This window comes from Rhopalosiphum maidis, chromosome 4 (genome assembly GCF_003676215.2).
Source record: "Rhopalosiphum maidis isolate BTI-1 chromosome 4, ASM367621v3, whole genome shotgun sequence".
NCBI classification, from domain to species: Eukaryota; Metazoa; Arthropoda; class Insecta; order Hemiptera; family Aphididae; genus Rhopalosiphum; species Rhopalosiphum maidis.
In genome coordinates, this window is record NC_040880.1 from 17,746,572 (window position 1) to 17,757,784 (window position 11,213).

At 31.7% G+C, this 11,213-nt stretch overlaps 2 protein-coding genes across 3 annotated transcripts; both read right to left on the minus strand.

Moving 5' to 3' along the window:
- Positions 1–1,493: 1,493 nt before the first annotated feature.
- Positions 1,494–4,995, minus strand: LOC113553831 (ADP-ribosylation factor 1). Its single transcript, XM_026957376.1, has 5 exons — positions 4,636–4,995; positions 2,483–2,631; positions 2,296–2,405; positions 2,044–2,169; positions 1,494–1,973 (listed from the first exon to the last, which is right to left on the minus strand). The coding sequence occupies exons 2-5, from the start codon at positions 2,628–2,630 to the stop codon at positions 1,809–1,811; spliced, it is 549 nt and encodes a 182-aa protein (XP_026813177.1). The 5' UTR covers position 2,631; positions 4,636–4,995; the 3' UTR covers positions 1,494–1,808.
- Positions 4,996–8,269: 3,274 nt separating this feature from the next.
- On the minus strand, positions 8,270–10,492 carry LOC113556996 (venom serine carboxypeptidase-like). 2 transcript variants are annotated; one of them, XM_026962257.1, is made up of 3 exons: positions 10,309–10,492; positions 9,466–10,241; positions 8,270–9,116 (listed from the first exon to the last, which is right to left on the minus strand). In XM_026962257.1, exons 2-3 carry the CDS (start codon positions 10,229–10,231, stop codon positions 8,470–8,472), a joined length of 1,413 nt encoding a protein of 470 aa, XP_026818058.1. In that variant the 5' UTR covers positions 10,232–10,241; positions 10,309–10,492; the 3' UTR covers positions 8,270–8,469. The 2 variants fall into 2 exon arrangements, with proteins under 2 accessions (XP_026818058.1, XP_026818065.1); XM_026962264.1 differs by having other exon boundaries at positions 9,466–10,215; positions 10,309–10,444.
- Between the last annotated feature and the right edge of the window lie 721 nt (positions 10,493–11,213).

Sequence of the window (11,213 nt, forward strand, 5' to 3'; positions counted from 1 at the left end):
TTTTAAAATGAAGATATTGTTACAAAGTCTATCAGTTAGAACACAAATGTGTTCTTTATTTCAAATGCTAATTAATATTTGTATTTTGACAATGCTCTTTCTACATTATTTGCCAATTCATTCTCCAAAAAACCATGCCAAAATGCGCGTGTTGAAGGTAATAAAATTGGAACAAATCTTTAAATTTGTGTATTGTCTACAAAATGTTTTTTTTTTTGAATAATGCAATCATTGCTCACACGTGCTTGTTTCATAATTGACATAGTTTTATGATGAATCACTTAATATTTTTAGGCAGTTTAGCCTAAATGTTGCATTTAATAAATCAGTATATCTCACTGAATATTTAAATAAAATAATACTGTATTAGTTGATTGACATTGTACAATTATAATGATCAATAGAAGCTGTGTGATGAATAAACATTATGTAACAAATAATAACTTGAAAAGTTATAACACATTTGTACATCTATTTGTAAAATATCATCTGATGTTAATAAAAAAAAAAATGTTCATAAAATGAAACGACCCAGTATATAATATACATTATATAAAAAAAAGTATATATTTACATGTATTTAAAATTTATTAGAAATACAATAATATTACGAGTATTTTCTTTGACAAGATTAATGTTAATATAATGACCGATGGACAAGGATTAAGAGCAGCAAAAATTAAAAATTATTAATTTATATTAATAATAATAATATCAGCAATAACTGTGTGTAGGTCTTCTGGTTTTCAGTCTCAATCCGATGATTAAGCAATAAGTTTTCCACCGGTTAATATAATGAGAGAAACAAATTAAGACACAAACACCAAATACAACAAACACTGCACATTTGTTAAGAGCAGACAAGAAAAATGTCAGTGAAACTTGACTTTCACTTTTTGAACGTTAACATAAATGGAATGTCGTTATATACTTATTTTAATATTAAACAAAATTATATATCAACGGTTGACTTAATATCAGATATTTTTAGTTTAAAATTTAATGAAAACGGTTCAAACCTCTAATCTTAATTTTGAATTTACTACGAACTTGTATGTAATTTTATAACAATAACTAAGTTTAACGGTAATGTATAATTTAAACCAGTTGGACAAAGGCATACCAAACTGAAGTTATAAAACAAATTCAAACGTGTTGTTTAAACTTTAAATAGTAATATAAATAGTAAATTTTATTTACAAAAAAATTCAGCTTTTGTATAACTTAAAAAGAAAAAAAATTATACATATTAATTTTTTATATAGCGGTTTGGGTATGTAACTTTTATATAAAAAAATGTATACACTAAAAAAAAAAAATGTGTTTTTAAGCTAATAATAAAATTTCAAAATAAAGCTAAAATAATAAAAATGTGGGAAATCAACATAACAATTATTTTTTCTGCATTACAAAATTCAGACAAAATATAAGTTATAAAATGTTTCGTTTAGAGGAAAGATACAATTATAGTAATTAATAATTATGTATTTGTGTTTTTTTTTTTATTATTTTAAATAAGTATTTATTATTGAAAATTAATATTTGTCAAACGGTTCATAAAAATAGTTTTGATCATTGAACTTGATGATAAAACTTATTAAGAAATTAATTACAACTGTAGACAGAGAACTAATGGTTTAACTAAAAGAACACATTTGACAATATTAATTTTGATGGCGAGTAAAAAAAATTTCTTTAATCTGCTATATATATAATATATTATGCTTAAGTTTGTTTTCACGAATTACAAATAAAGTTTTTTTTATTATTTAAATATTTATAATAATAATAATGTAGTTTGGAGTCGGTTAACGGTTGGCATTCTTCAATTGATTTGACAGCCAGTCAAGACCTTCATATAAGCCATCACCACTAGTTGCGCACGTTGCTTGAATATACCAGTTACGATTGCGTAGCGTGTGTAAGCTTAGTTTATCAGTAATTTCAGATGCATTCATGGCATTAGGCAAATCCTAAAAATAAAACATTATATTAAAATACATAGTTATTATTATGATTATATTTATATGTATATGTTTATACTTGTTTATTAGCGAATATCAATAATACGGCGTCCCTAAGCTCGTCTTCGCCAAGCATTCTCATTAACTCTTCTTTAGCTTCAAATATACGTTCTTTATCATTACTGTCTACTACGAAAATCAAACCCTACATCACATCCAATAATTAAATTATTTATGTACATACCTAGTTTTAATTTTTTATAAATATGCAAATATATTTATTTTATTAAATATAATATACTTAAGTATACATAAAAAGTAAAAAACATGCCTGTGTGTTTTGGAAATAATGCCTCCAAAGTGGTCGGATTTTATCCTGTCCACCAACATCCCACACTGTGAAACTGATATTTTTGTACTCGACAGTTTCAACATTGAAACCTAAAACAAAATAGCCATCGTTGTAAAATAAGATTTCATTAATGAAACAAATGAAGTGTATAAGAAAAATATCTTACCAATAGTCGGTATAGTGGTAACAATTTCACCTAATTTCAGTTTGTATAAAATTGTGGTTTTACCAGCTGCATCTAATCCTACCATAAGTATTCTCATCTCCTTTTTGCCAAATAAATTTTTGAAAAGATTTGCAAAAACATTTCCCATCCTGAAAAAATAATTACTATTAAAATTAACATACAAAGTTTATTGACATATTAAAATTATCTCTATAATATTAGTTCATGTATTATATAAAAAGATCAGTAGTATATTTTGAATTTTTAGAGGATTGCTCTTAATATAACAATAGATGTAAAACATATATAGAAGGTCAAAGGGAAATTAATTTAACAGAACACTCTCATTAAATTACAACTGAATTTACCAATGTAATTTTGATTATAATGTTAACATTATTTCAACAAATTAATTAACAATTAAAGTTAATATTTTAATAATTATTTCCTAAACAAGAAGATAAATACAAATAATTATATACAATTTTTATGCTATCCATAAAAATAGAAGATTATTGTTATCAATTGATAACAATTATCTGTCTGTAATAACTATTTATAAAGAATCATGAATTTTATTATAGCAGGTATATTAATTCTTATTTTAAATATTTTATTTAGATAAATAAATTCTCAATATTTATAATGATTGTTTAACAAAATTAACATTTTTATATGTTGGTTAGCTATTATGAATAATTGCAATTATTTTAATATGAATAAAAATGATGCTTATTATCAAACATAAATTTTATAATTAAAGTTAAAATATAAAAGGATTTTACTTATTATAATATCAAAATGTTTTAAGATGACTACATAGTAGATAAATCAGATATGAACTATTAGTATAAAATGTTAATAATTATATAAAAATAAAATAAAATGCCATATGGTAGAAACTTTGATCAATAAATAAATCAAAATAAAATATATTATCAATATGATAAAACAATTTATGAAAGTACAATACATTTATAAATTTAATACAAAGAATCATAAAAGGTACCTGTTGCACACATTTTCTTAATATATATATAATTATTTAACAATTATTCTTATAAATTGAATAGGTGGTTTTTTAATATTAACAGTATATTGTCAAAGAATACATTTTAGCTACTAACTATATCAAAATGGTTCAATAGAAATATCACAAATTTTTTTTAAACAAGAAATATGACAAATAAGTACTTTAGCTGAATAGGATAATTGATGAGTATCTAGTATCTACCATACCTTAAGTTGTTTAATTATTCTCCAGTTCTTTTCTATCTAGAATCGTTTAAAAATCATCACATCATTGAATAGAAGCACATTCAATTAGTCACAGACTTAGAATAGGTGCATTACTAAAATAACCAAATACAGGATATGACCTTTTATTGAATATTGTAATATATATGCTTAGAAATAGTTTAAAAAATGTAAACTGTGAATTTGTTTACTTTGAACAATCAATATGTTGGACCCAAGTAGATACATAGAGTATGAAAACAACTTATCTTTAAAAGATTCCTATAATGTTTAATGAATTTAATGGGTATTCCATTTTTTTAACAAATTGAAGATCATAATAATAAGTTCTCTTTTATTGAAAATAATCATAAAAATATGATGATATAATCAGGAGACTGCGTTTTGAAGACGTTGGCCAGAAATTTCACTTTGTTGAACTAATACAATCTTGCAACACATTCTAATCGTTATTGAGGTAATTTTTGGGGTCAACTACGTGCACATTACAGACAGGTCTTTGATGTTCTTCAATTTTACAAGACTTCAAGAATTATGATTAAGGTTTTGAGTCTATACAAATATGTCAAAACGATAACTTTTCCAGTGACGATAGACAGGAACGTCCCTGACGAATTCCTGAAAACAGGGGTCGATGAGACCACAGGAGAAAAAGTGTTGTGTAGGCGACACGTCATATCCGTCAAAACTCAAAAAACACCGCAGAACGACTCACAGTTCGGGCGACAGGGCGGACGCGGAACAGTACACGTAGGCAACAGCCGGCCATGGTTAAACGCGCACACAGCAGCCGGCCGGGACAAAAAAACCGACCACGGGCCCCAAAATACGCAAAAGTGGCATCTCGTTTTCAATACACGGGCAGTGGTTGTTGTCGGTGTCGACGTAGTACTTACTCGATGTCGGATGTTGGTCAAAGCGGCTGAACTGTAATGTATGACGGCGAAAAGCAGGCTGAGATGAGCGAGTATGCGGAACGGGGCGCGTCAACGTAAAAAAAAGTTTGATAAAAACGCAAGACGACACGGACTGTGGCGGCCGGACAGAATCAAAAAACAATATAATATTATCACGACACGAGTAACGAGTATAATTATCTATATAACCGTATGTGTATCTACATACACACTTTTATATATATCCTATGTATTAAATATAATATATTACATGAATTGTATTTTTATATATATATATTTAACCGATTATCGGATAAGATGGCGGCGGCGTACGGGTTCCTCTCTTGACGACTCGGTATTTCTCTCTATTATTTTACTTTTTTTTTTGTATTTCATTTATTTACTTTTTCTCTCTCTCGCCGCTCCTGTGGTTTCTACATGCGTGCCACGTATGGAGCACGATTGTTCCTGTCCTGCGCCCGTCATTGGTCCGCCAGTGTCACGTGACCGACGGCCGTTTCTGCCATGAAATCGGCCGGTCGTCGTCGTCGTTTTCGCGCCCCGGCCCCGGCGTGGTCACGGTAACCCACGACGAGTGGCCGACGGGCCCACCCGCGAATGCGACGACTACTGCTGGCAGTGGGCCCGCGCGTGGATTGGTAACACTCATGCGTTACCGGTCTGATGTGTCGTTACGCGTTTACCAACACCGCGGTACCTATACACCCGGAGCAGCAGTTTCGTTTATAATCACCGACCGCGAAGACGTAATAGTTCTGTGGTAGTGGTGGCGTTTCGTCAGTTCGTCTGGTGACCATTAAGTTTCTGTTACGACGAGTGATAAGCTGTATGTTGTGTAGGCGACCGATAAACGGCTGCGGCGTACGCAATTTTGTCGCAATATCATCAATCATCATGCCCATTGCCCACGTAACCGCTGGCTGCGGTGACGCGACGTTTATGGACGTAAAAAAGATTGCTTACAAACGTAGAAGATATTATAAATATTTTATTAGTCATTATCAGTAGTAATATGTTTATGACATGTAATTATTACATTTGTTTTATTTACTATTTGTTAGATTATTTCATAAAATTATATTATTTTTGTATTTTGACGTTGAATCGTTATAATAATGTAATTGAAGGGGGGGGTACATGTATATGCCACATCACTTCTATTTTCCAGCGGAGAAGTAATTTAAAATCACAATCAAAACTCAACATCGTCAACAACTGCGATGTTTTAATTGTAATCATTATAAAATTAAAAACTAAACATTTTTCATTATGATCTAGATAAGAGCAAAAATGAATTATTATTGGTTGCATTTACGTCACAGTAAAGTTGTAGATATGATATATCTTCTGTACAGAAGGCTATTTTATACGTTCGGGGGAAGTCGAAGGGTTTATAATGTTTATATTACGGTTTTTTTATTTATTATTTTAAAACAAATTCTTATAAATGTATAATCTGTATGAAAAAATTACCATAAGTAATGAATTACGGTTATGTTATAATATTTGTAACTAGTAAATACTATAGATGTATTAATATTAAAAAAAAACATACTAACTCTTCAAAATACAAGTTTAAAATTATTATTTAAAATTAACTTTTAATTATTAAATATATCTATCATAAATATGAACGTTTTTTATTTTAATAAAATATTTATATTGTAATCAATTGAGTAGGTATTATTATTTTAAATTGTTCGGGTAGGTATATTTTGAAAAAATATGTCTCCATAATTATTAGTTATTTAGTTAGATTAAAGCAAATAATTTAAGTAAAGTTACTAATTATCAAGCGGAGCAAGAATAATTTAAATAATTTAATGGATACATCTTTAGAAAATTTGTGTACTTACAACCTACGTATGTATCCGATGTAGATTGTGATTGTAGGTATATCAATTATTACCAGTTAACATATAATAAATATAACTAATCTCCTAGTAACTTTTAGTTCAAATTTATTAATTTTATATATAATACCTGGATAGATAAACAACTAACAAGCTTCTTAATTAATTAAAGAAATTCAAACTTAAACGACTTTATATACTTCTTATATGAATAGTGAACACGTATTGTCATATTGTGTCACGAACGTACACATAGCGAATTTGTGATTAATATAATAAGTAGTTATAATTTTGAGTAATAAAATGACATATTAAAAGAGTGAATTGACATTACTACTCGAAAGAAAGAATATTATCTGTTTTTTTTTTATAGATTTACAATATTTAAGTTTTCAAGTAAGTATTATGAATTTATGATTTATGAGAATGTAAAATATTACATTTCATAAATTAAAATATTAAAATATCGTAAAGAACCTAAAAGAAAAACATAGATAATGACGATAATGTACTTCAGAATTTTTTATTAGGTTAACTTACTCTATAATTATTGATTAAGAGTACGTCGCAACCGCATGTATTGTCTCCGTCTAACACACATACGACATACACCAAACGTGTGTACAGTCTGTGTAAAACTCGCTTAATTTTGTTTCTAGTATAAATATACCTATTATAAAATTAAAAGATGACAATATTTCGGAGGGCAAGACGCTGAGTTTTTTCCATTATTCCCAATATAACGTTTATTATCATCGTTTAGAATTAGCAAAAATTTCAAAATTTTTAAATAACCTTTAACTTTTTCAAAATTGTTATATTTAAAAAAAATCAGCGTCTTGGCCTCCGAAATATTATCATTTTTCCTAGTAAAGAATTTAAGAATATAAAATTTTTATTTTCGTTTGTCCCGCAAATTCTTTTTAATTTGTGAGTAAGGTCCGAAAGTCCAAAAAAGTAGCCAACTAGTACCAGTCACTGGACTGCTACTGTATTACTAAATTAAAGCATATTATTACACAAAATTGAAACTGCTGAACACTAAAGTAGTCAAATTTTAAGTTCATACCTATGACAGAAACAATACATCTACATAATAATATGTGAGGGGTATCATCATAATATAAATATACAGTGTTCAATAAGTTTGGAAACTATTGTTAGTTTAATAAATTAGGACCGATAAACGATATTATGATGTAATAATAATATTAATGTGATTATTAAATATTTTGCATTATAAATGTGCAGCAGTGTTGTTTGTTGCTATTGCTCCAGCATATAGTTAATAAAATATACATATCTACAGACATACAGTATTTATATTAAGTTCCTTTTCAATCTTATTGAACACCTGGTAATTGGCTGGTATATTATGATCGAGTCTAGTATTTTCATTGTACCGACTAGTTATGTATGTAGTATGTTATACATTTATACGCACAAAAATAAGCACTGCACTAACATAGGCCAGAGTTAAATAGTTAATACGGTCAGTAATCAGTAAGTCATCGTCAACATTATACTATATTATTATAGTATTATACGCATATACTATAGTAACGATCTTTTGACATTTACTATCAAATTTTTATCACGGTACCTATTGAGGTGGATGAGTTATATATACATAAATATTACATTAATAACAATATATAGTACAATGACATGAACTATGTTCATCAATTAAACAACATAGGCTTGAACATAGTTTTATAAAATTATTAATATTCATTTATTATTATTATCATTAGGTACAAGAACGAATATATTGTATAAATCAATCTGACGTCAACGGATAAAAATTGTGATTTATTTTAATCGGCGGCAGCTGATGCTTATTATAAATTATAATTTAGCTCTCCTCAGCAATTATATCAAACGTATAACAATAATTATTGCAGGAACATAAAATTATACTACAGTATTCTCATGAAACTTCTTCGGACTCGTGGTCTGGTTAAAACGGTTTGCCGGTCGTGAATCGGTTGATCATGTCCAGGCCCCAGATCGGCTGGTCCGCCGGCACCATGTGACCGGCATCCCTGACCAGCAGCACGGTCAGCGGATCGACCGTGGTCGCGTAACCAGCCACGAACGTCGCGTTTTCGTGGCCCACCCGCCAAATGGTCCGCGTCGCATTCTGTAACCGATCCGAGCCCGACCACTTCAACGACTTGACCATGTTCATTGTACCGCGATAGGGCACGATGATGTCCAACTGCCCAGAGTACACCAGAACGCGGTACTGGCCGGCGTCCAGTAGGGCGGCGAGCCACGGGGCTACGGACTGCATCATGTCATTCTCCAGATGGTGTTCGACCGTAGTACCGTTGTTAAACGGCTGCTGGCCCACGTGCAGCGCTTCCCGCATGAACGGCTCTTGCACGTACTTTTCCCAGTCGCCGTACGGCGTCGGGTCTTGGTCCCACAACATGTTGAAGTTGTACCGCATGCCGGTTAGGTTCTGGAACAACGACGGGTACGGATAGACGCCTCCGTTTAACACCAGCTTGTCGAATGTGTCGAAAGCGCCCTGGAAGTCTTCGTTAAGGATTTGGGCACGGGCTAGGTTCTCCAGTTTATTCAACTCTTGTTTACCATAATCTATGATGATACATAATATTAATATAAAACCATAGTGTAATGTCAGAATAATCATCATTATAGTCTAATCACGTATAGCTGTGTTATTAATTATTATTAGTTAAATATTTTTTAAAATTTCAATAAATATACACAATTGTTTTAATTTTATATTTTTAACTGAAATATATTATGAATATTAAAACATGATAAAAATAATATTGTTTTTGACTTTTTAAAAAAGACTCAAAAATATATTAATAATAAAGGCATCTAAAATAAATAGTTTTTAAGGATATTTTTTATAGTGCTTCAAATACTCAGTCTTAATTTTGACGTACGTTATATTATATGTGTACTATATAATTACCATCGACGAACCCGTGTTGGTACAGGTATTCACTGTATATCAATTGGTTGATGGGGTCGACCATACCGTTGCCGATAGCCAGTCCCTTGAGGTTAATCTTGACTTTTGCTCCGGGGTTATTCAGATGGATGGCGTACGACACGGCCGGTACGTATTTACCAGCGTACGATTCACCGGTCACGTAGAAATCGTTGTGCTGGTACTCGTGGAACAGCGTGAAGAACTGCACCAGGGCGTCGTACGCGTTGAGACCGACGGACGTCTGATTGGCACTGTATCCTGCTTCGTCGCCGGTGAAGCTGTACCCCGTGCCCACCGGATTGTCCAAGTACAACATCGAGTGGGTGGCCACCCACGTGTGGTTGCGCAGCTTGAGCCCGTGGCTCTTAGCCACCGAGAATGGACCGTGTTCGTCGAACACGGCGTACAAGCTGGACGCACCTGGGCCGCCTTGCAGCCACAGCATTACGGGTGCGTCTTTGGCGCCACTCATTGCCGGGAAGAACCAGAAGAACATGTTGGAACCGTGCGCCTTGTCCACGGTCAGGTAACCGGAGTAGCTCTCGATGGCCGCCTTCAGGGGTTTCACCTTAGACGCGGCTCGCGCCTCGTCGATCCGGCCCGCCTGTATCAGAGGTGTCAGGTACAGTGGCCCGTCGCCACTGCCGCCGTCGGATGGCATTGCTGTGGCTGTGCGACAGGAGGCGAACAAACAGAGGAACGCGGCCAACAGTGTTGACGCTAACATCGCTGCCACAAAACGCATTGTGATCAGACTATAAAACACATCTCGTTACTGCTAACAAACTGTATACAATATTGTATAATAGCATTATACAATACCTATTTATAATACGCGATGATCTGATATGACTTATGCGATCTGAGCTCGACTCGGCGAACGACGCGATTTATTATTATCGCCGCCGCAGGAACGACGTCCGATGTTGCTGGAACTTGGCAGTCGACTGATTGAGTGAAAACCGATAAAACGTAACCCTACTATATTTGAACTGATCAGTGATCATTGTTGTGTATATATTATTTAATTAAATTATTATTGTACTGTCGAATATCGATTAGACGGTCGCCGTTGAATAACGTACTATTTGACGATGAATATAATATTTATTATTTATATGTACTTATGAGTTATGGTGGAGGCAGAGGTCACTCTAATAAGATGACCCGCCACGGCTGTGTATTTACTATTTACTGCTACAGCACATGCGGCGATAATAGTTTAGACAAATCTCTATTAACGCCTCGGGCGACACGTACACTGTGCATTGTTATGGGGTTCGGAGTATAATAATATGACCAATTTATAAGGTACACTTTTAACTCTTTCACTCAACACATTTTATTCTATAATACAGCTTATATATTATGATATATCGATCGAATTGATAGTTTTAAAACGTTTTTTCACTGCTTTGTTAATTAAAAACATCAATATTATATATAAGTTAAAAAATAGTAAAGTAACAAATATATTAAGTATTTAGTTATAACATAATTAAATGTTTGATATGTAAAACTGTAATTTACAGTATATACCGGGGGTGGCCAAATTACGGCTCTCTTCATCGACGTATGTGACTCGTGGTCTTATTTACAAAAACCAAAATTTTAATTTTTTTTGCATACATTTATAAAAAAAAATATGTTATTATTATTATTATTTTATAATTTCATAATTCGTAATTTGATATGTTTATCGGATGTTAACTATCTTTGTTATTTTT